The 23,134-nt window shown below is 49.3% G+C and overlaps 9 protein-coding genes across 10 annotated transcripts; 5 read left to right on the top strand and 4 right to left on the bottom strand.

Annotated features, from left to right (window-relative positions):
- Positions 1-497: 497 nt before the first annotated feature.
- PPTG_11108 (hypothetical protein) lies at positions 498-4,944 on the top strand (the record flags this gene model as incomplete). The annotated part of the gene is made up of 4 exons (XM_008907364.1): positions 498-2,885; positions 4,051-4,404; positions 4,495-4,617; positions 4,720-4,944. The coding sequence occupies 4 exons, from the start codon at positions 498-500 to the stop codon at positions 4,942-4,944; spliced, it is 3,090 nt and encodes a 1,029-aa protein (XP_008905612.1).
- Positions 4,945-5,302: 358 nt separating this feature from the next.
- PPTG_22915 (hypothetical protein) lies at positions 5,303-5,485 on the top strand (the record flags this gene model as incomplete). The annotated part of the gene is made up of 1 exon (XM_008907363.1): positions 5,303-5,485. One exon carries the CDS (start codon positions 5,303-5,305, stop codon positions 5,483-5,485), a length of 183 nt encoding a protein of 60 aa, XP_008905611.1.
- A 10-nt stretch (positions 5,486-5,495) lies between these two features.
- On the top strand, positions 5,496-8,021 carry PPTG_22914 (hypothetical protein; the record flags this gene model as incomplete). Its single annotated transcript, XM_008907362.1, has 1 exon — positions 5,496-8,021. One exon carries the CDS (start codon positions 5,496-5,498, stop codon positions 8,019-8,021), a length of 2,526 nt encoding a protein of 841 aa, XP_008905610.1.
- A 1,101-nt stretch (positions 8,022-9,122) lies between these two features.
- Positions 9,123-10,955, bottom strand: PPTG_11106 (hypothetical protein; the record flags this gene model as incomplete). Its single annotated transcript, XM_008907361.1, has 1 exon — positions 9,123-10,955. One exon carries the CDS (start codon positions 10,953-10,955, stop codon positions 9,123-9,125), a length of 1,833 nt encoding a protein of 610 aa, XP_008905609.1.
- Positions 10,956-11,771: 816 nt separating this feature from the next.
- PPTG_11105 (hypothetical protein) lies at positions 11,772-12,239 on the bottom strand (the record flags this gene model as incomplete). The annotated part of the gene is made up of 2 exons (XM_008907360.1): positions 11,772-11,944; positions 12,005-12,239. 2 exons carry the CDS (start codon positions 12,237-12,239, stop codon positions 11,772-11,774), a joined length of 408 nt encoding a protein of 135 aa, XP_008905608.1.
- A 661-nt stretch (positions 12,240-12,900) lies between these two features.
- On the top strand, positions 12,901-16,162 carry PPTG_11104 (hypothetical protein; the record flags this gene model as incomplete). The annotated part of the gene is made up of 4 exons (XM_008907359.1): positions 12,901-13,645; positions 13,710-13,827; positions 13,888-14,396; positions 14,462-16,162. 4 exons carry the CDS (start codon positions 12,901-12,903, stop codon positions 16,096-16,098), a joined length of 3,009 nt encoding a protein of 1,002 aa, XP_008905607.1. The 3' UTR covers positions 16,099-16,162.
- PPTG_11103 (hypothetical protein) lies at positions 15,920-17,691 on the bottom strand. The gene is made up of 3 exons (XM_008907358.1): positions 16,629-17,691; positions 16,427-16,561; positions 15,920-16,367 (listed from the first exon to the last, which is right to left on the bottom strand). Exons 1-3 carry the CDS (start codon positions 17,266-17,268, stop codon positions 16,198-16,200), a joined length of 945 nt encoding a protein of 314 aa, XP_008905606.1. The 5' UTR covers positions 17,269-17,691; the 3' UTR covers positions 15,920-16,197.
- PPTG_11102 lies at positions 16,971-21,866 on the top strand. 2 transcript variants are annotated; one of them, XM_008907356.1, is made up of 6 exons: positions 16,971-18,569; positions 18,647-18,790; positions 18,906-20,273; positions 20,352-20,444; positions 20,518-20,584; positions 20,645-21,866. In XM_008907356.1, exons 1-6 carry the CDS (start codon positions 17,391-17,393, stop codon positions 21,007-21,009), a joined length of 3,216 nt encoding a protein of 1,071 aa, XP_008905604.1. In that variant the 5' UTR covers positions 16,971-17,390; the 3' UTR covers positions 21,010-21,866. The 2 variants fall into 2 exon arrangements, with proteins under 2 accessions (XP_008905604.1, XP_008905605.1); XM_008907357.1 differs by lacking the exons at positions 20,518-20,584; positions 20,645-21,866 and having other exon boundaries at positions 20,352-20,510.
- Positions 21,055-22,545, bottom strand: PPTG_11101 (hypothetical protein). The gene is made up of 2 exons (XM_008907355.1): positions 21,868-22,545; positions 21,055-21,794 (listed from the first exon to the last, which is right to left on the bottom strand). The coding sequence occupies exons 1-2, from the start codon at positions 22,029-22,031 to the stop codon at positions 21,128-21,130; spliced, it is 831 nt and encodes a 276-aa protein (XP_008905603.1). The 5' UTR covers positions 22,032-22,545; the 3' UTR covers positions 21,055-21,127.
- Between the last annotated feature and the right edge of the window lie 589 nt (positions 22,546-23,134).

The following is a 23,134-nucleotide window of genomic DNA, read 5'->3' as shown; positions in this document are numbered from 1 at the left end:
GGGGGGGGTAGCTGACGTGCAGAACAACCTCACTGAGTCAGTGACGCCAATTGTCAGTTTTTCGATTCTACTTCGGCGAATAACAAGCAGTTAGCAGTTATTTATTTTAAGGAATATGGCGCTGCGAAAGATCATTCTACAAGCATTTTTAAACGCGTATCACTAGGAGTATTTTTGTAACAGCCTCTCCCACTACTGTCGACCACTCCAAGTACTTCTTAGATAAGACCTCATCGCTTAGTTGCCGTTCACTACCTTTCCCTCGCACATCGCAGATTGACATGCGATTGCTACTATAACTGTTGTATGGGAAGGCTACAATGCTAGTGGTAAGTTTTAGGTAGTGTTAGACTGGAGTGCAAGCACCTGGAGGTTAAACCGAACATCTGGACCTGCAGCGGACAGCACTGATCGCTCCCTGTTTTTTATCCTTCACTCGAGGATCTCAAGTGTACGCTTCAGCTTTAGTTACCATCAGAGGGAGTATTCACTGCGATATGACGCGGACAGTGTTTCTGTGCCACGTCGTCTTTCAACTGACACTGGTCTTCGTAGCCATACACGGAAATCAAAGCACCAACGACAGTAGTGCTGGTGGTGGAAGCGGCAACAACGTCGGAGATTTCGGTGGGGTCACTTATATACCAGCAGAGAATCTGCGCGATCAGCTTCTGAACAATACGGATATCAATCCAGACACATTGGTGGCAGTAGCTTCCAGCTACAGAGCGCTCAATGACGACTCTATCGGGATAAGGGGCGCCACCGCCCCTAATACGACAGTGTTCGCGTCAATTCTGGTCATGCCCTCATTTACTAATGACACAGTGTCGACCTCTGGAAATCAATCTGAACCAACGCTCAATAACAAGCTCTCGGATCGCACGCAGCTCTTGTACAACTGCACTTCCGCTGCGAATCTTTGGAACCTTCTTGAGGACTCTAACGTGGTGAAGCTGGAGGATTTTCAACAATTTCCAAGCAGCGACAGCAACACTGTGGATTCATCATCTGGCAGCAACGCTAATACGTCTGCCCCTCGCGATACCATTGCCGTTGCTGTGGTACAGATTGCAGATTGCTCCGCAATTCAAAACACATCGATGAGACGATCTGTGGTTTTGAACTCATTCTTTGGGACTGCCTTTCAGAATTCTTCTCTCTTGTACCTATTCATTACTGGCAGTGTGGTGCTGAGTAACTCTTCTGGTTCTAATTCCTCGTCATCGGCTGATTGTAGACTAAAGCTGGAAATGGCCCAAGCGATTCTGTCAGATGTGTATCCACAGTGCAAGATCAGGTTCGGATCGACAGACCTCGATACTATTCTGTTGGAATCTCCAGCTCTAAACGATGACAGTGAACGACCATCTCGGCGGCTTGAAGATGCAAGTTCTTTTGACTTTATTAGAGATCCGTCGTGCACGACCGAGTGTGGAGTTGATGACCTCGATCATAATAATTGCTACGCTCCAGCGTCGGATGGCCAGCAAACAGTGGTTCAGTGTAAAATGCAGTTCTATGCGAAGAACAGCGCTTGTAACTTCGAATGTGGCGATGAAACAGGTTCTCCGCATAATCAGTCAGCGCTTGACGTGAGCCAATGCTACAGCTGCTACTCTGAATCCAAGTACGGGTGTCCATCCGGATACTTATCAAACAGTGCGGGCTGCTGTCGAGTTTTGACCTGTCCGGCAATTGCAGACACAGCAATGTCGTCGCCAAGAACATTCACTCTAAATTTACAACCAAACCGAAGTACCATCACGAATCCCTCGATGTTGCTGTATACCAGTGGCGATTGTTCCGATCCAACAAATCCATCGAACGACTGCTGTCGTATCACATGTGAAAACTGCTTTATCAACATGTCAATTGCGTCGCTGTATGCTGAAATTGACGTTCATTCGCCTTCACTTGATTACTACACAGCAACCGAGATAAAATTGGTGGGAAATTCGGCGATAAATGTCAAGGTTGTTTCTCCAAACGGTTGCAAACTCGAGTCAACGATGCTGAGGTCGTTCCGGATTACTCCGTTGTCGATACCACTAGGCCTGACTTCTCTCGAAGTTGACTTTACCGTGGATTTTACTGGAGAACTCGCTATCAAACCTCATGGTACCAGTGCTGAGATTGGAGTTACCGTCCAGATTCAACATTTGACTACTGGATCAGTGAATTCTAGCGACTTTGTCGACAAGCAAATTGTGTTTCAAGGAGAAGACATCACAAAAAGAGGCGTCGATACTGTCGTTGGGCTATCCGTGACTCCCACAATTAGAGCGAATCTAGTGTTTCTAGAGCTCGTAAACATCGGGATTCAAGCTGGAATTCCTACATTTGTACGTCTGGAGTCAACAGTCAAGTATCCAGAACAGTTTTCTGCCTTGACAACGCCATATCTCGACTCTTCCTCAGAATATCACGGTGGCGATTGTACTGCGTCTCACTTCATGGAATACAGGGGAGTTTGTGGGCACAAGCCTGTCGAGATCGCATCGTTCGCAACAATCGAGAATCCATGGGACTTGGATCTAGTAATGGACAAACCACCGGTGCAGTTTGGCTCAGAAAATACTAGCAGCCTGTTCAGTGGATGCATCTCTTCCGAGTACAATGCGATTATGCTCTTATCTACCGCAGCGAACGCAGTCACGTCAGCCACAGTAGCAAAAGTATCGACGGCACTTCAGAAGATCCTAATGTATGCTCTTGAACTCCCTGACATCGACCCCAACTTTCTCAAAATTTCCATTCATTCCTCGGGTCAAATCTCCGTCACCATCTCAGTGCCTCCTTCTGTCGCCGACAAATACCCCACACAGCTTGACCTAGAAACCCAATTTTACCAAGTCGCAAGAACTACCACTTTCGCTGACACTGTAAGCTCTTTTGTCGGGCTAAGTATCGTGGCACAATGTGAGCGTGGATACTGGGGAGCTACCTGTCTTAGCCCATGCACCTCACCGAAGTGTGCTACTGTTACTTGCAATTCTGCAACAGGAGTTGTGACGGCGTGTACCTCCTGTAAGCAAGGTTACTGGGGATCACCCAGTTGCAGCAACACTTGTAGCACTCCGCAGAATTGCATATCTGGAACTGTCAGTTGTGATTCCAAGGGCAAAGCGACCTCTTGTACAGCGTGCCATGACGGCTGGTGGGGTCCGACATGTACCAAAAAGTGCACTTCTTCACAGTGCGGGGTTGGAACTGTTACCTGCGAACTTGATGGTACTATCACGTCGTGCAGTTCGTGTAGTCCGGGGTATTGGGGTTCTACTTGCAGTAACGTGTGCACATCGACACACTGTCCGGAAGATTCGGCGAGCTGTGATGATCAAGGAAACGTGACTTCGTGCAGTTTATGCGAGACGGGATGGTGGGGTCAGACGTGCAGCAATGAATGCACTTCAGTTGGTTGCGAGACTGGCAGTGGCAACTGCGATTCCGAAGGCATTGTGTTCTCGTGCAGCTCATGCGATGACGGTTGGTGGGGTCAGACTTGTAGTGATCAGTGCACATCACTTAACTGCAAGGCCGGTAACGTCACCTGTGATGACGAGGGTGAAACGATTTCATGCAGTGAATGCGAGGAAGGCTGGTGGGGGTCAACTTGCAGCAATGAATGTACTTCGATGAGCTGTATAGCCGGCAATGCTAGCTGTGATTCCGAAGGCATTGTGATCTTGTGCAGCGCATGTGAGACGGGTTGGTGGGGCCAAACTTGCGGTGATCAGTGTACAGCACTTAACTGCAAGACCGGTACCGTCACCTGTGATTCCAATGGTAATACAATTTCGTGCGGAGAATGCAAGGATAACTGGTGGGGACAGACGTGCGATAATGCGTGCACTTCTCCACGGTGTGAGAATGATACTATTACCTGCAATTACGATGATGGCTCGGTTACTTGGTGTGGCTCATGCAACACAGGATACTGGGGTTTTCCCACTTGCGACAACACATGTGAATCATCACATTGTTCTGCAGGCTCGGCGACCTGTGACTATGAAGGAAATGTAGTATCGTGCGACTCATGCGAGATAGGATGGTGGGGTCGGAGCTGCAGCGATCGATGCGTTGCACTCCATTGCACCAACGACACTGTTAGCTGCGATTCCAATGACGGGACAGTGTCCAACTGCAGCTCTTGTGAGGATGGTTACTACGGATCTACTTGTGAGAATGAGTGCGAATTACCGGAGCATTGTGCGATTTCAAAGTGTGAACAGCAAGAAGGGGGTGACGTCGAGTGCTTGTCATGCGAAGACGGTTATTACGGACCCAATTGTGAAAGTACGTGCACTATCCTGGAGAAATGCCAGACTTCACGATGTGATAAAGAATCCGGGGAAGACGTCGAATGCGTGGTCTGCGATGACGGCTACTATGATCCAAGCTGTGCGAGCGAGTGTAGTGTACCGGATCATTGCGAGAGCTCCCGATGTGATAGTTCTGGAGAAGTTACCCAATGTTTGACGTGCACGACAGGGTGGTGGCATGCTATGTGCCGTGAGCAGTGCTTGTCGAGCCACTGTATCGTTGGTGCCGCCACTTGTAACATTGATGATGGAGCTGTCACCTCGTGTAATTCATGTGAAGATGGCCGGTGGGGTACGACTTGTGATAATCAGTGCACTTCACTAAACTGTGTAGCCGGATCTGTAAGTTGCAACGATACCGACGGAGCAGTAACCTCTTGTGATGGTTGTGAAGATGGCTATTGGGGGCCAATTTGTGAAAACACTTGCGGGTTGCAGGACCACTGCACAAGCACGCGATGCGACCAGAGCACAGGAACTGAAATCGAGTGCACGGGATGTAGCGATGGGTGGGTGGGGAGTCTTTGCGATTCCACCTCGACTACTGCAACGAGCTCGTCTGCGGATACAGATGCTGGAACAAATACAGCGCCACACCAACATTCGACAAGTTTCATAGCATTATGGCTTTCAGTCGTGGGTGCTTTCATGCTGATTCGGATGAATTAAGACAGCCACTGCCAGACAGGTAGGCGTATCATTTTTTAAAATTATTTTACCGCATTCGAAATAATTTGCATTTATAACAATCACGAAACTGAAGTCGTTTGGTTAATAGTGTACAGTCCGAAGTAGTTTGTATAATTAGACTACTCCGAATAATTGTGGAACAGGCACACTATCCCAAACGTAAGATAAAGCACGAATGACATGCGTATTGTGCACAACCAGGAATGTTCGTAAATTATTTAGAAGTGAAGAACTGTGTGGTCGGTAAGTAGCGAGTGTAGGCGCTTCGAATTGTAGCCATTCAGTTCATGAAGGTTCAGGGTCGACTGATTGTGTCGGTAGTACCAAGTAAAGACGAAATTGTCGTTGCGAGCGAACCCAAAGAGCCGATGGACCGCATGGAGGTACCTGCCTTCACGATGACCGAGTCCCACTCGATGGTCGATCGCAGTGCACGCGACTCATTACAGTTTTTACTGTCGGGCGTGTAAGTAAGCGGCGATGAAGTCGTATCAAGTGTTTGGGCTGCAACTATTGGTATTGATACTCGCGCTCTCCGAAAGTCTTCTTCACCGTCGAGTACTTAATGAAGAGCTCAGTCCAGAAACCACGGTATCTTCCAGCTACAGCACCTTGCACCTGTCAGCCGGATTGCATCATGTTGATAATGCCGACACGAGTATATCCACTTCTGTGCTCGTCACTCCAGAACTAGTCCCGTCCGAGGACCGAAACCCCGCGTCACCAAACACACACGTCGCTTACAACTGCACGTCGACGTCTTCCATCTGGAACCTTCAGCAAGACTCTAACGTGTTAAAATTGGAGAGTTTCGAAACACTAAATGGCGAATTCGCAGCGGTTGCAAACATTTGGGCCGTGGGCTGCGACGAATTACTCCAATCGTCAGTGAACCGCGTCGTGATCGGCAACTCCTTTTTCGGAGCTTTGTTTGATAGCTCAGCTACGTATTTCTACGTTAAGAGTGCCAGACACTCCACCCCCGTGTCCACAACAGAGGAATGTCATGTGAGGCTGGAAATGGCACAGGCAACTTTCGCTCAGGTATACCCAGACTGCAGAATCAAATTCCACACCACCGATATTGCGAATCTCATTCAGACGCAGTCGGTGGAGTATGTCGCTGTTATGGAACATCGACGAAAGCTTGAGGCTAGTTCCTTTGGATTCGTGAAAGATTCTAATTGCAGTTATGACTGTGGGGGAGAAAGCGAGAATGGTGAGATTGACGTCGATAAGTGTTGGGCCAAGAACAACGAGAAGTGGACGAAAGTGCAATGTAAAGTGCAGTTCTACGAGCAGAACAGTAAGTGCAGTACTGAATGCGGCTATGACGATACACTGGCTCCAAACCAATGCTACGACTGCTCCTCTAGCGATGGTCCGTGTGGTTCTGGGTACAACTCGACCGACGAAGGGTGTTGCCGAATTTTAAAGTGCGAGGCCGTTGATGGCACAGCAATTACAAGTCCAGGGACGTTATCATGGAATCTGAAAGACGACGGACTGACTGTGAGCAACAGCAGCTATTCGATCTTCGAAACGGGAAATTGTTCCAACACGTCCGATCCATCAACAAACTGCTGCCGGATTACCTGTGAGAATTGCTTTCTGAATGTGTCAGTAGCGTCGATGTTTGCCGACGTGGAGGTCGTCGGTGCATCGATCAAAGAGGCCATTGAGATGGAGTTGACCGGTCATGCTAACCTCCAGGTGGCCCTGTACGCACCAAATGGCTGTACTTTGGATGAGACAACGCGGCTCAAGAATGCCAGCTTCATTATTCCGTTGGGTTCAACAGGGATCAGTATTGATATTTCTATGGGGCTGGATCTGCGCAGGAAACTCTCTCTACAGCCTCATGGGTCCATCGCAACTATCGGAGCGACCACTGACTTACAGAGTCTCACGGCAGGCTCACTTCGTTCCGAGAGTTTCTACGATATACAGATTACGCACAATATATCGAACAAGCTGGCACAAAGCAGCATCGATCTGGAGATGGAGCTGGAGCTGGTTCCCTCGTTCCAAGCATCTCTGTCACTGTTAAAAGGTCTTGCACGCGTTGGTGTCAAGGCAGAATTTCTGGTCTTTCTCGAGCTTAACAGCACATTCCAATTCCCTGATCCGTTCCCAGCTCTCACATCGAGATATCTTGATGATACGTCGTTGTGGCACGGAGGTAATTGTCAACTACCACATTACATGGAATACAACTGCAACGCCGGCTACGGAGAAGTCAATATTTCCATCCCGTTGTCCGCCAAAATACCAGCCATCGGTAATACAACAAAGGAGTTCGACGTCGTGACGTCTTCGAGCCGCTCCAGCTTCAGCCTCTTCAGTGGATGTGTAGCTACCGCATACGACGCTGAAATCCTCTTATCGACGGCCATCAACACGGTTTTATCGCTATCGGAGAAGCACAAACAAGCACTGAAATCAATTCTTGCATGGACACTCGGCATGACCGACATTGGTCAAGATTTTGTCAACATCACGTCAGTCTCCAATACCACAGGAGAAATTTACATCACGCTGTCTGTGCCGCCGTCACTTGGTGATATTTACCCAAATGCAGCAGATTTTGCCTCCGAAGTTTATCAGCGGGCGAGGAATGAAACATTTGCCACGATGGTCAGTAACTACGCCGGAGTGAAAATTGGAGCCCAATGCGACAACAACTGGTGGGGAGTCCAGTGTGACCAGGCTTGCAGTACTCAAAACTGCACTAGTGGGAACATCACTTGTAATGCCGTGGATGGGGCTATATTATCGTGTGGCTCGTGTAATGTTGGACACTGGGGAGCAACTTGCGAGAATGTGTGCCAAGTACCCGGCGATTGTGCTAATGTGCGTTGCAACCAAGTCACCGGAGCTGAAGAAGAGTGCGTGGAATGCGATGAAGAAGGGTCATGCAGCGATATTTCAGCAGCATTCGACCAAAAGCTAGCTAATCCTGCTGTATTTGGTATCGTAGGAATCACTGTGATCGTCTTCTTCTAGCGGTATGGTTACTATTTGTCGGAGCTTGTTGGATGCCAGGACTCGAACATTGAATATGAAACTGTTTCCAAATCAACTGATCCATCAAGAGCACGCGAGACTACAGTGTAGCGTCCTTGTCTTAGTTATTTAACCGTTCGTGCAGCACCAGCCTTCAGATGAAACCTAAATGAATACCCTCCATGCTTCTTTGACCACGGAGCCTCCGATGGGATAAAGTTTTCTGGAACATCTCGATGGGAAACATGCTTTCTAACGTTAAGAGCCGTCGTGGAACGCATCCAGCCACACAGCCTTACGCTGAAATGAGCGAAGTAGGATCCCATCTTACGTCTACTCCAGCGGGTATGATACGCTAGTTGACAGAGTCGCAACATCGACTCAAGCGAGTCGAGGACTTCCATATCTCTGGCCGATTATTTTCAATCCTTTTTCGTTTCTCAATCGATGCAGCCACTTGTCCAACTCATTTGGTTTTAACTATACCCCCCCCCCCCCCCCCCCCCCCCCAAAAAAAAAAAAAAAAAAAAAAAAAAGAAGCAGGCCAAGGAAAGCGCCGTGAAACCCTGCAAATCCTGCTCCCTACGATTCATCCTCCTGGTTTAAAGTAGCGCTTCCTTTTTCAAAATGAAAGGTTAGGGTTACAATAATGTATTGATGTGAGTATAGTTGCCCTACCCCTACTGACGCTACTGATCGCGGTGTGATTGTGAAGAAATTGAAGTGGGTTCCGTGTATCTTGGTATTTGTATACTTTCCGTGTCGGAAGTTGCTTCCGACACTGCAATCAACCAGTGGTGCAAAATTTGATTGCATGACCAATGAAACATGAGTTGTCGAGGCAATATCGTCCAATAAAAAATAACCCACCAAGTATAATATTTTGGAGCTCAGTAGCAAATATGGAAATAAGTTTCTAAAGATTTCTGGGGCTGAGATTTTCAACAAGACTTAGAATACTAGAAATGTAGGACAAGACTACCTGTACTAGGGCAAGATCAAAAATACGCGACAAGATTAATAGTACTATAGCAAGACTGAATATACTGCAATAAGACTTGTAATACTTGTTCTATTTTATTATGTAAGCATGTTGACACTTCACGAGTCGGCGTTTTTTTTATCAAGTCTGATACATCGTGCCAACGTGTCGATAGTGAGCTCATTTAAGCTAGCAGTAGGTGTATCTCCCATCCAATGTTTGACGTAATATGCTGCATACACGGATAATGTCGTCTCGGATGCGTCGCGTGGAGTCGATACTCCATTTGAAACAGCAAATTCCACAACATCTTCCGCAATGAGTTTTGCAACGCTGAGACGACTGGGTAGAACCCCACTTTGCTTTCTTTCCTGTGGTGTCCATTCACATACTGGCTTGAAAAGATGCCGTGCCGAGTCCGCCTTCCAGTACATTCTGTATAAATCCTTCCAATCCCTGACAGGAGGTAGAATTGATATCTGCTCCACTGCGCTGATGTTGCAGTTTGTTGCTGGTGGGGATGGTTTTGGAGTGACGGAAGGTCGTAGTACTGCGATAAGTTGGTCTATCTTGTCCTCAACAGGTTTAACCGAACTCTCAACGGTTTTAAGACGCTTTTCAAACTGAGTGGTCGAATTGTTCGAAGATCGCTGCTCATGATATACTGCCGTGCCCCGTTTCCGTCCTTGAAAAGTAGAAGGGCAGCCTATATGCGCTCCTCGATCTGGTGCCAAGCAGTCTGCCAGTTGTGTGTCTTTATCGGTTGCTGCTTGATCAAGAAGATAACGCACAAGCGTCTCTGCAGACTCGTTTGGAGTCCACCCCGCCCACCATTTCACCATTCGTAGCGACCATCTCCGCTCAGGAGGTGCAAACATGAATCGGTATTGAGCGCCTGCGCGTCGAAACGTGTGTGAAGTAAACCAAATGTCGCGCCATTGTCGGCGGATGTACACGGGCACAGATGTCCCATTGCGATTGAGATCGCGAACGACGCAATTCAGCAGCGTGATGAATGACTGCTCAGACATCTTCTTGCCCCATTCCACACGCGCTTTTTCGCACCCTGTAAGCGAGCCATCCGTCTTGATAACACTCTTCGCAATTTTAGACAAAGCTGGGAAAACGTAGTCATTATCGCTCCACTTGTGGTCTGGCTTCGAATCAACGTACTCACTCCATTTCTTCAAGTGATCTAGAGCATCCATTGGACTCTCACTTTCACCTAAACAATGAAGATTGTAGCAGTGGCCTTCAGCTACCTCCGTCTTTCTCCCTTCCAGTTTGTAGACACCATAGCTAATTGACGTAGTTGGGTCAGAGGTACTGGGACGTGCCAGGTTCAGCGTAAGGTTCTTCCACTGTAAACTCAGTACCTCACTAATTCGACACATTCCATAGAAAGCGAAAGCAGATACAGCAATAAACCACAAACGACTTGCCTCGGTGAATCCTGCTGTGCGCGCTAAGTGACAATGAAGCACACGCAGCATATCCAGAGAAATAGGAGTAGCTTGGCGTTGCGTAAATTCCTTGTTCTTTCGCTTCTTGAGTCCTCGCATGAACTGACGAACAAATGCATCCTTTGCAGGATTACCGAGGCCGTACTTGTCCCCTCTGTCGTCCGTCATTGCCATCCACTTGTCCGGTCCTGCGGCGTCTCTGCGCTCATAACTGCCGTAAAAGTTTGCCACTGCAGCTCTGATCTTCTCCGCAGTTTGGTTGGACACGGCACTAGATGCAGACACACTCTCCATAAACGCTACCAACAGCGACGGAAGCTCGTGGTGACGCGTTACAGCTGGATCAGGATACTCATTGGAGATACAGAACTCGCAGCATTTCTTGAAATTTGACGCGTATACGCTTCTTGTCTCCCGTTTAATGACATGCGTGGCGGTGTCAATACCGCCTTGAAGCAGCTCTTGGAACGTCAGCGATTGTCTGGACATTTGATCACTGATTGCCAAGTGCTTCTTGTCCAACCAAAGGGATTGTGAGCAAGGGATTGTGAGCGGTGTAAGATTCAGGACCAATCAAGTTTGCCTTAGTATTTATAGTCTTGTCGTAGTACTTATAGTCTTGTCGTAGTATTTATGGTCTTGTCGTATTAGTACTTACAGTCTTGTCTTAGTAGTACTTAAAGTCTTGTCTTAGTACTTACGTTGACTTAACGCGTGATTTGTTATCGCATTGTTTATGCACATAGTACTATAGCTACACGAAATAGTACTAGTGTATCCATGATGCGCCTACTCGTCGTCACTCTCCGATTCCGCACCAAACGTCTCGAGAAATCGAAGGTCAGACGCAGCTTTATCTTGCTCGGAGTTCTTTGCAATTTCGTAGGCCTTGTCCTTCTCCAAAAAAACGCGCACGATAAATGGCTTTAAAGGCATCAAATGAGGTGCAGTCAGCATATTCAGCGAACTTGGCTAGCCCTTCCTTTGCCTGCAACACCGTTGCTTCGCGCGCTTCCTGGCATTTTGATTCCCACTTGATCAACCGTTGCTTGAATCTCGTCTGAAGGTATACTTGGTATTTCTCGACCCGAACTCGCTCTTCATAAACCTTGCGTATACTTGCGTCTTGCATTTCTTCCTTGTACTTTGGGAGGGGCTTGAAGCTCTCCTCAACCGCAGAGACGTTAGATGCCTCTTGCCACTCTTGTGGAAGGTGATGCCGCTTATCCGGATGCAACCATAGGATCAGCACGCGGAACCAACCTTTTGAAAGCAACTCGTGCTTTTCGGCCTATGGCATTAAAGTTAGATTGGAGACAAGCATTTACGACTGTGCTTGGCACTCACCTTGGCAAACACAAACTCAAAGAGGCGTGGATGAAGACTGAGTACCTCCAGAGCATGGCCCATCATCCCTTTTGGCTGTGGCTGTGGCACTGCTTGCGCTGCTTCGGCCTCACGTAGCTGCTTGCGAAAGCCTAACCAAAAGAAATGTATTAATTAAAATAATAATATCAATAAAACCCAATATTTGACACCTTGCAATTCCTTGAACAACGTGGCTGCGCGCTTATCTCGCTGCGAGCCCACGCGCTTAGCGCGATTTTTCTCCCAAGACTTCTTACGAATCTCGCTAAGCGTCTCAGGCAGCTTGATTCCCTTGCAGACCTTGATATGCTTGGAGATGTTAGTGCGGGAGCTCTTCCTGTCGCACTTCTTGTATTTCTTCGTGGGCGCGCTGCCGTACGCTGCCTTCGCTCTGGCGGCCGTCATTTTTGGAAATGTGTGTTTGAGCGGAGTGCTCTATTTGATTGGTCATTAAATGATTTTTGTTTACTTGTGCTCGGATTGACGAAAGTATTTTTGATTTTAGTTGTTTTGGTGTTGCACCAGGGAAAGAAGTACGCTTCCGTTTGTTATGTTTTTTTGTTACCAAGTTGCGTCCCAAACATTTTTTTTTAATAGAGACACTGAGTGAGATCGTAATTACAGGGATGGATACGGTACATATCCAATATATTACCGTGGATATATTACGGACGTCAGAGCCACTCATCAAAAATCTCTAAGCTTACCGAAATACTGGAAATCTATTTGAATAGAATACCCACCTTCATATGTCATCGGCACCGATAGTACCCTTCTCAGTGCCAATTTGTATTCGAGTGCCTCTCGAAGTCCCTATGACTTGACATGTGATCCGTTCTTAAGAGCCTTCCGTTCATAAATCTCAACGCAAGTGATTGGTACAAGCTCTTTGGTCCTATCGGACACGGCAGTTTCGACTCGTCTCTAAGCATCAGACAGTATTTCATGGGGTATTTCCGTCCATGTTGCCAAAAGCGGGCGCTCAGGACTCCTACGACTTTGCCCGATGTGTCTTGCAATTTGATCCGCTGGTGCCGGTGCATTCCACAGACAAGGAAGCGCATGCATGGTGGAGCATGATAAACCAGTCCCGGCGGGTCATCTTGCCAACAACCCACCGCCTTCGGGCCACTTTGGTGCACTAGCGGTGTCCTTGCTCGACTCGCTACTACATCGCCGCAATCATCAACAATCCCCAAGCAACAATAGCAAAGTGAATCCACAGCTCTTGTCAAAATATTCGCGGAATTCCCGATCACCAAGCACCAGTCCTCAAAACAAACGAGAAGAACGCAGTCGACGAGACGTTGCAAAGAGCAGACGAGAAGGCCACAGTGGTCGAGAAGGCTATTCACCACCAAAGCCAATTCTGTCCATAAGACGCTCAAGTTCGGCCAAACAACTAATAGCAGGTTTGACCTCTCGAAAGCTCCGTCAAAGCTCCGTTATCTCGCGAAGTTACAGCGCGAAAGTTGCTGTCAATAACGCCGACAAGCACGAAGCTCCGGAAGTGGTTACCAACTACGTCTACGAGGTCCCGGAGAAAAAAACCAAGCCAAAGACCCCAACAGCTGACTATGACGATATCGACAATCAAGAGATTGATGACTTCGATCTAGACGATGAGGAGGAGTTAGAAGAAGAACTGGAGTTTGAGCTACGGCCATTTATTTCTGATGACGAAGACGAGATGGCTTATTTCGCACATCGAATGGGTGGGTCTGACTTCAAATTGCATCGACGGCACGTGCTGCATCCACACGGACGACTCCGATCGACATGGGATACAATCACCCTATTGCTGACAACATGTACGTGAAAGTCTACATTACTCTTGGTAATTCTTAGATTGACTCCTCTATTCCGTTGACGTAGGGGTTCTTATTATCGTGCCGTTCGAGCTCAGCTTCGCTATGCGTGATTCTCTGCGTCGTACTATTCTTCACTTGGATTTATTCGTCGACTCTTTGTTTCTTGTAGACATCATACTCAAGTAAGTTTACCTTGCCACCTCATTCACTACTGAGTCACTCACAAACTTTGCTGTGAACAGCTTCAACACCGCAGTAGAAGACGACGGCAAGCTTCACTTCTCACTCTCCTCTATTTTCCGACACTATACACGCGGGTGGTTTGTACCCGAGTTGCTGTGGACAATCCCATTCTACGCCATACTAGAGGGACACGACCCTGAAGCGTACACGCATGGTGGCTCCCCTACCAGGTTTCTGTTCCGCTTCTCTGCACAAGCTGCGTGGATGTATCCAGCTGCACGTGGTCTTAGGTTGCTACGAGTTCTCGGTCTACCGCGTCTTCAGGGTCGTCTGGAGCATTCCTTGCTCATTTCCTCCAAAGTGAGCAGTCTGGGGAGCTTCTTGTTCGTCGTATTAGCACTCTCGCACGTCTTCAGTTGTGTGTTCGCCTACTTGGCTTTCCACGACGATGACCAGTTAGAATTCGCTCTCAGCTCGCGGACATTGCAGGATTCCGAAGTCAAAACGCGATATATCGCAGCTTTCTACTGGTCGATGATGACCATGACCACAGTCGGCTACGGCGACAGTACGTAGCTCTCTCTTTCTACTCTTGCAGTGGTAGCTAGCTCACTTGATCTGTTTCTGTCTCAGTCACGGTGAAAACAAACGCTGGGCGCCTCTTTTCGATAGCTGCAATGATCGTAGGAGCGGGAGTCTTCGCCTACGGTATCACGAACGTCGTGTCGCTCTTTCAGCAGCTTTACGAGAGCGACACCGCTTACCGGAGAGACATGGACCAGATCAACGACTTCATGCAAGACCGAATGCTGCCAAGGGCCTTACGCGACAAGGTTCGAGCAAATACTTTCCACTGGCGTAAAGCTGCACGGGGCGAGAACAAGGAACGCGATCGTGCCATCGTGGAGCGAATGGCGCATTTAATCCGCATTAAAGTTGCTGACCGCTTCTGCGAAGACATGATGCCTCGCAAGATGCCGTTCCTCGCTGGCTGCAGCGCCGAGTTCATCCACGACTTGTATCTGCGTATGAGAGTGCAATGCTACTTGCCAGGCGAAGACATCATCAGCCAAGGAGACTACGGATCCGAGATGTACTTCCTGTTTGTGGGGCACGCACAGGTGCTGCTTGGCTTGACTAAAGTGGCTCTCTTCGGTCCGAACTCGTGCTTTGGCGAGTTTAGTATCGCCAATCCGCGCAAACCTCGGCTTGCCACTATTCAAGCTCTGGACTTCTGTGAGACGCACTGTATCGACCGAGAGCAGATTCTTCGAGTTCTGCTGTCCCATCCGATCACGATGCGATCGGCGCGTCAACTAGCCACTTTGCGGTCTCGAAAGGCACTGACACTTATCTATGAGAGCGGCGGGAAGTCACGGACGCTGCTGCAGGGCTTGGCTATGATGTGGCGGGCCGAGGGCGTGGAGGCTGTGCTACCAGCAGGGATATCGCCCGCCAGTCTGCCCTTCTTGCAGGAATTTACTGCCGTACCGATCGTGCCCTCCAGGAGAAGTTCCAGTATTATCCAGTCCTCTCAGCTCCATCGTGTGCACTCGCAGCAACACATTGAATCAGTTCCGGTAGTGCAACGACAGAAAAGTTTCAACTCTCATTCTGGCCATGCTACACCGCCCACGTTGTCATTTCGAGCTACAAACGGCACACCGGGTACCAGCAGTGGGTCAGCTCGTCGTGCTTCAGTGGTAATCGACCCCACGATCACGTTGATAGCGACTCAAGGCGCGCTGGCTTCTCCCGTGGGCATGGTAACTCCTCCTTCGTCTCACCGAGGACGCAACGGGATGGTCAGGCTGCCCAAGATCAACGCCGGCGAGTCAAAACAACCCGATGTTCCTATAGAAATGAAGGAGAATACCGCAGCACAGGAGGTCGTAAATGGCGTGGCAGATGCTCGTCCTAGACCCGGACTGAGGAGAGTGGCCAGTGTCAATAACGGTAGTCCGGATGCCGTAGCTGCGACGCCTACAGCGCCACCTCAGGATGATCGACTGGAGCTGCTTCTCACCGAGATCCGAAACGTGGCTAGTCGACAGAATATACTGGAACAGCAGTTGAAAGAGCTCTTGGAAAGGCAGCAAACTATACCAGAAAGTCTCGGACGTCGAGTCAGCTTAGACAGCGGAGTGTTTGCCCACGAGAGAGGCCGCTTCGACGAGCAGCACTGGATAGACGACCATGCTCCTCCTATCGGTCGTCAGCGTTCCAGTCGTCATGTGCTGCTGCAACATACTAGTAAAGGCACCCTGTAAAGAACTCAAATACTTAAATGTGCAATAATAAGACATAAATACAAGCCATTCATTGCTGTCGTGACAGTGCTTACCCACTCGCGAGCTTGTCTGGATTATCTAATCAAAGAGATCTGTTGTCGATGGAATCTGAGGAATCTCACCGCCTGAAAGACGCACAAGCCACTTGCGAACATCGTCTTCTAACGCTTGACGACCATTGTTGCTGTCACTACGAGGAAATAGCAGCGAAATTTTCTTGCCCTTGTAACTGAGACTCACAACGAATGCTTTACCAAAATGTTAGCATCATATCTACCTCCCAAAATGATGTCAGCTCATAACGTACGTGCTGGGGCATTGCCGAACTGCTTCTGCCACAGTGCGCGCTTGTCCGTGGGCTGTGTGTTCATGTCAACCCAGCAGAACGTAAGCGGGTCGTGCTGGAACTCCGTCGCCAGCTTCTCTACAATACTGAACTGGTCTGTTCAACACCAAATAAGTGTCTGTAAGTCATCCAAATCTCCCCCCCATAGTCCTCGTTCACATACCTCTCACACCACAGCCGTGTCTTGTATCATCCGGGAAGAACACGAGCGTGCGTCTCCCTCTTGCCGTCAAGTACACAGGCTTGAGCTCGTAACTCGACGGCGCAAAGACCTTGGCCAACTGCTCTAATGGACTTTTCTGTGGCTGTTGCGGCGTCTCGCTGGTCTCTGCTGCCTTGTTTCCAATGGAGAGCATCCCCATAACCACAGCGAGCAGTACCATCAATAGGAAGGGCGTCGTCAGGTGCGATAGATCCCAGCGCTGCTGGTATTGATACTGGTAGTTGTAGTCGTAGCCCCCATTGTACCCTCCGTACCCCCGACTGTATCCTCCGTAGCGCTGATGTTGCTGTTGATATCTTTGCCTTCTCTCCTGCTCCGCTGCTGCTGGAGCGTTCGTCAGCTTCTCGTAGGCGGCTCCGATGCGCATAAACTGCTTCTCAGCCTCCGGATTGTCTCGGTTCTTGTCTGGATGCCACTTGAGCGCCAGTGAGCGGTATGCGCGCTTGATCTCGGCCTCAGAGGCCGAACGCTTGACGCCTAACACCTTATACGGGTCCTCTGCGAGGACATCGGCACTGGATACCAGCAGTAGCAGCGCCAGCAACGCGAGGAGCTGGATGCGCATAGCTGCTAACAGCATTGTGAATATTTTTGTCCAATCATTTCAATAAGGCTTAGGTCCCAATCATAATGAGTACAATCCCTATAAAATGGAAAACTTCACTATTGCGCCTTCACTTTTCAGTTTGAACCGCACTCGGTATGGACGACGAGAGCTTGTCGAGTGTGGACCAGTTTCTGCGGGACAACGGCTTTAATATCTCCGACCCAGCGCTGGGACTCGCGTCGCTGAGTGGAGATGAGCTACTGGACGACGAGCTGCTGAGTGACGCCGACGAGCGAGCGCCGCCCGAGTTTTCTCCGCGCTTTGTGCTGCTAGATGACGAGGACCTACTACTGGCTCAAGACCGAGAGCGACTCAGCGGAGATAGGACTAGTGAACGTCCAGAGGACGACACGAATATTGTTGCGAGATCCCGAGTGAGCGTGCAGCAGGAAGAACAGCAGCAGAATGATTCACTAGACCGCTCTATGCTATTTGGGGGGTCCGAGATCTCTCTGTCCAGTAATAATCCCCCGATCAGTGATATTAGAGACCAAGGCACACTGTCGCCGCCGCCGTCCGTGGCTTCATCGTCCTCGATGCTGGAACTGCAGCATATTGAGACACCAGGAGCGTCGTCATTCTCGTCCGTGTACCAGATGACGCCACAGCAGAAGGAGGAGGTGGACGAAGCTGCCATGGTGTCCGCAGCGTCATCAGCGTCGCTTCCTCCATCACTTCCACCGTCGTTGGTTCATTCCGGGTCGTCTACTTCGTCTGGAAGAGTGCTGGATGATGAGCTTAATGACGCTTTGGGGGTACCGAGGTCTTCAATTGGCGATGGGAGACCAAGCTCGTCGTCGAGAAGGTCGAGAGAGGAGACAGAGCAGAGGAAAATTACAGAGACTGGCAGTGAGAGTCATTCGCAACAGTCGAAGACACAGAGGACGTTGTTTGCAGAGGAGGAGGGGGATGCTGAAAACTCTAGTGAAGAAAGTAGTCGTGATGAGCGCGTTGCTGGGAGTTCCGATGATGTGGCGAGCATGTGGAGTGAGCCTCGAAGTGCCAGTGAGGACAATTTGTCGTTTCATGAAGCTGAAGAGAAGAAAGAGGAGTATGATGATGACAACGGCAGCAACGTTGCAGCCAGCAATGAACGTGAAGACGTTGTTGAAATTGACGAAGGCGCTTGGGACGGACTCAACGATCTGCTCCGGAGAAATAGCCTTCCAGCTGTGCGTTTTCGCCGTGTTGGGTCCGGAGAGGTGCTGCCAGACAAGGAGTCACTCTTTAACGTTATTCACGACTTTGGCGTGCAGCTAGACCACAAAAACGAGGTAGGGATGGTCACTTGTTCAGTCGTCGATAACCAGGATGTTGTTATACCCATTCTGACTTTTGTGCTGTCGTGTAGACGATTCAAGACCTTGTTCTGGCATCGAAGCGCAACTCACGAGTGCGAAGTAGACGTGAAGGAGAGCTGCAGAGTATCGAGAAAAAGAATGAGGATACGCAAAAGGCTCTGGAGAAAGCAAAAGCGGAAATTCAGCGTCTGAAGGTGGAGTTTTGCAATACTGCGACGCCGAAAATTTGCATTAGGATTTGCTCGTGTGTTTTTATTGTAACCTCACATTCTTTTCGTGTATCTTGAATTTGTATGGGGATGTCGACAGGCTTTGCAGAAAAAGGAGAGTGAAAGCGCTGAGCTTTTGTCGAAAAAGCTCAAGAACTCGTGTCTTCGTTTGAAACAGCAGCTTAAAGTCAGCGAACACCGCGTCAAGGCCAAGGAGGTTATAGTCGAGAGGATGCAGGCCAAACTCCAGCAGCAGGTGGACAAGGAGAACATGAACAAGACGCGCGATCGACGCGCCTTCCGTAATCTACAGGACCGAGACCCGCGTCGTGCAAACCCTCGCGATATCCAGGCACTCGAGACCATCGGCGTGTACGAAGCGCAACGTGAGCAGATGCAGGAGGAGATTGAACACTTAAAGTCCCAGGTGGCAGCACTCAACAGCGAGCTTCGAGACAAGGACAACTTCATTGCAAGGCAGAGCAGTGCCGCCTTGAAAAATGAACCGCCAGTGTGGGAGCAGTACTCTGACGAGGACAGAGCCTCTGGATCTCAGTATCGGACTCGCCAGCGTCCTGGATCTTCTGTCGCTTCGGATGAAATGATGTTAGAGCAACTGGAAGCTGCGCGTCGAGAGCAAGAAGTGGCTGCGGCTAAGCTGCGACATCGTGAGGCTGTGATGATCAAGAAGGTTGCTATGATTGAACAGGAGCTGCTGGGCGCTAGAGAGACCATTGCTGGGTTGAAGGAGGAGAATGCAAACCTGACATTGGAGGCAGAGTCACGTCCTAGTATCCGTGACTACCGTTTGAGTCAGCGACGTATTCATCAATTGGAGCGACAGGTGGCTGAGAATAAGCTCGCGTTGGAAGAAGCCAGCGATCTGAATGAACTGCGGAAGTACATGGGGACCAAGGAGCTCGTGGAACGGGATCGACTCAACCATCGTCTGCATCTAAACCGACTGAACACGTTGCCTCGCGAGACCACGCTCGAGGTGGTGAAGCACGTTTGCCGTGTACTCCACCTCACAGACATCACTCTTATCGCCCCGAATCTCGACAAGCTTTGCAGTGTGGTGGCAGCAGTCCCTCGTATGGAAAAGTTCATCCGCGACGTGTGTGGGTTCGTTTTCTTGAATTTAAATGAGGACACGGAGTCGAAAGAAGCAGCCAGCGCGAGATTCGAGCTGGAGCAGGTGCTTCCTACGTTGCAGCAGTGGATGGTCGAACGGAGAAGACTGCATGCTTTGGAGGGGTTTAAGGCATCGATTATTACTGAGCTGTGCAAGCGGACGGTGGAGCCGAGTATTCTGGACGATAAGGAGGATAACAATCGTGATGAACGTCCAGCTAGCCACCCAACGACGTTGTCGCGCGCTGTTCATATCGTCTCCGAGCTGGTGGAACTTGAGAAGAGTGTCATACATCATCGTGAAATTTACACTCAAGCTGCTGCAGAAGTGGAGGTAAGTTATTTACTGAGTAGATACATGGTAATCGACTGCGTAAGTATCTAACCGTTTCTTTTGTGTTTTATCTTACAGCGCCGTCCAAATGTGTTGATTAACCAGATTGTGAGGCATTTTTCACACCTTTTTGAAGTCAAGAGTATCGATGGCGTTTTACCGAAGATTAACGTACGATTTGCTGAATTGCAATGTGTGTTATTATCTTAGCTAATATATCGTGTATATTACTTGCACTCAACAGGAAATTTATTTGCTGGTGAATGAGATGAAGAATTTCCTGCATGTTATTCGCGACCTTCTTCACTTGAGTACGTGCACCGTCAGTTTTACTGCTGTTGTGTTGCTCATTCTCATTTTTTACTTTATAGAAAAGGATACGTCACTAGTACACTGCTTGAATGCCATCAAGGAGCGGCTACAGGACAACGCAGCCGATTCTACGCGTGTACGTCAGTCAGGCAAACCCGAAGACGCTGAGCAGAAAACTACCTACAGTGGCAACGCCCCAAACTTCGTCGTTGAGAATCGTCGATCTCCGTCGAACGCATATGCCGAGCCAGATCTTGTTGGTGTTCGACAAGTGCGTCAAATGAGCATTTTGGTTCGAGAGCTCAAGCGTGAACTGGGCGCTGCCACGATGGACGAAATCCTGCCGAGAACGAAGCGCTTGATGGAACTTTTGAGTCTGTCTATCCACAACTCACACCCAGAAGATGATGAAGACTTTGAATAAGCCACTTGGCTATTGCGCGCTCTTGATGTGGAGAGGGCAGCCGGATGTTTGTTAAAAGGATGTATTTAAGGATCCAAGTGAGCGCCTAGACGATCGATCGATGCCTAGACTACTGAGGCTATCGCTTCTCCTCAAGAGAGCAAGGTTCCTCTATTGTAATACTGCAGATGTCCAAGCTCTCCTTGATGATGGCGATCGGGAGAGGTGTGGTCGGCTCCATGACAGTGTAATTGAACTGCGGAAGCTCGTCTTTAGGCGACTGGCACGATGCCACAGGGACGATGGCGCCTTCACTCACCAAGCGAGACGGGTGAAACACACCGCATAGCGCAACTTGAACGAGACCGAGTGATGCGTTGACGCTGGAAGGGACGATCAGGAACAGGTCGAAGACGAGGAAGCCGTACACGACCCACAGCAGATTGTTGATGGCTCCGGCGAGGATCATGGCAAACGGCAATGAGGCCGACGACCGAGTTTGCAGCACCACTTTGATTGCCGCGAGGGGCGACGCATACAGCGCGAGACTGGAAGCGACAGCGGTGATGCCGACTGTCAACGTCATGGTGTGATGTGACTGCTGGAACGCTCCGCTCATGCCCAGCACGACGTACATCGTCACTGCTGCATTGCAGAGTAGAGCTATAAAGAAAGTCTTGAGCGCTGCCTTGCGTTCTGTTGTCCAGCGCATGTACACTGCAAGGAAGACGACACTGAGTGCGTCTCCGATAGCGTATGTAGTGAATACGGGGAACAGGTTTCCCGTAACGTAACCGTATAGCATCCTGTAAACATGGATCAATTACAGTTAGGGATCTCTATGGGCTTGATGACTGTAATTGCAGGATTTGGACGTACCAGATGTGATTGCAGACCCAGAGCGTTGCAAACGGCAGGATGGAGGCACTACCGACGTTGCGGTGCCGGTGGATGCGGATCACCGAGGACGAAGGACTCGCACACATGTACAGCGCCGACACCGTCGTAACCACTCGCATGACGTCTTCGAACGAGGCCCCCATTGATCTTGAAGACGGACGGCACGAGGGGGCGAGGACCCGAGCACCGTAGCACGGCTACTACGACCTGAGCTGTAGAAGGTTGAATTTCGAGTGAGCATCGGTCGAGAAAGCTATGCGTCAAACGCGAGCATCAACTTGTCCTGCGGCCGGATTCGAGAAACCTCTTACGGCTCTCCCTCTCGCTCGAGTGGCGCCATTCCCCGGTTTTCACCAAGTGTCTACTCGTCGATATGGCATCCGGATCGCTGCGAGTATTGAATCTCGCGCCTAGCCATTCATTTGCACCTTTCCGACCGGAAGCGTATGCACCTCGCAGCTAACCCCAGGTTTGACGGAGAGACGAACATAACGCACCTCCTCTCTCAGTACACCCCGAGTGATCTGGGGCTCACCAAAAAACATCCATACGGTGGTCACGAGACAGGCACTGCAAGTGCAGTCGATCCGCGGGCAACGATGCACATGAAGCCATGTCCACGAGGAACGGTGTCGGAGACTAGGCCGAACTGACGCCATGGTCCGAATTTTCCGAATAGACCACTACTACGCGAGGGTCACGATATACATGTATACTGCTAGCAGTTTGCAAGATTGGCATGGTCAGCATGGTCAGCACTCCTGCCTAGAAGAAGACCGCGCAGATATTTGAGTGTTGGTGCAGTCACACCGTCGGCCAAGTGTGCTTTATATAAAAAAAGAAGCTTTATCTGTAAAATATGTGACGAGTCAGTATCCGTCCAGAACCAATCTGGTAACAACAAATTATAACGCAGCTAAAATTTTATAGCTGTGCACGACGCGCTACATGTACTTGCACCTGCACGGTTCAAATGATAACAAGTGCGGGCCGAAGACGGTGTCGGATCTCGTACCTGAGCTGTCGTAGGCAGCGTTAAATGTTTCGACCTACAATTAGGCACAGCCTACAGCGATACCAAAACTCCCTACCCTAGTTCACTGAAACTACCAGAGTTTGTGTGCTAACAAAGACAACGCGAGATTTTTAAGCTTAAAGAGATCTAAAATATACTACACTTTAGATTGACGTTTAAGCAATAATTGGTAATATGGGCAAATTAATGTCGAGAAAGCTATTATTTACG

The sequence above is a fragment of the Phytophthora parasitica genome (assembly GCF_000247585.1).
Source record: "Phytophthora parasitica INRA-310 unplaced genomic scaffold supercont2.26, whole genome shotgun sequence".
Lineage (NCBI taxonomy): Eukaryota > Oomycota > Peronosporomycetes > Peronosporales > Peronosporaceae > Phytophthora > Phytophthora nicotianae.
The sequence above is the reverse complement of the archived record's forward strand: the minus strand, read 5'-3'. Positions and strand labels throughout refer to the sequence as shown.

Bases quoted from the DNA above. Each gene is read 5' to 3' on its own strand.
- PPTG_11103 (XM_008907358.1), bottom strand. From the start codon at position 17,268: ATGCTGTTAGCAGCTATGCGCATCCAGCTCCTCGCGTTGCTGGCGCTG. The intron at 16,562-16,628 runs GTATGTGAACGA...GGTGTTGAACAG, and splicing joins ACACGGCTGTGGTGTGAGAG to ACCAGTTCAGTATTGTAGAG. The intron at 16,368-16,426 runs GTACGTTATGAG...ATTTTGGTAAAG, and splicing joins GTTCGGCAATGCCCCAGCAC to CATTCGTTGTGAGTCTCAGT.
- PPTG_11102 (XM_008907356.1), top strand. From the start codon at position 17,391: ATGGACGACGAGAGCTTGTCGAGTGTGGACCAGTTTCTGCGGGACAAC. The intron at 18,570-18,646 runs GTAGGGATGGTC...GCTGTCGTGTAG, and splicing joins AGCTAGACCACAAAAACGAG to ACGATTCAAGACCTTGTTCT. The intron at 20,445-20,517 runs GTACGATTTGCT...TGCACTCAACAG, and splicing joins GCGTTTTACCGAAGATTAAC to GAAATTTATTTGCTGGTGAA.
- PPTG_11101 (XM_008907355.1), bottom strand. From the start codon at position 22,031: ATGGGGGCCTCGTTCGAAGACGTCATGCGAGTGGTTACGACGGTGTCG. The intron at 21,795-21,867 runs GTACGTCCAAAT...CCATGTTTACAG, and splicing joins TGGGTCTGCAATCACATCTG to GATGCTATACGGTTACGTTA.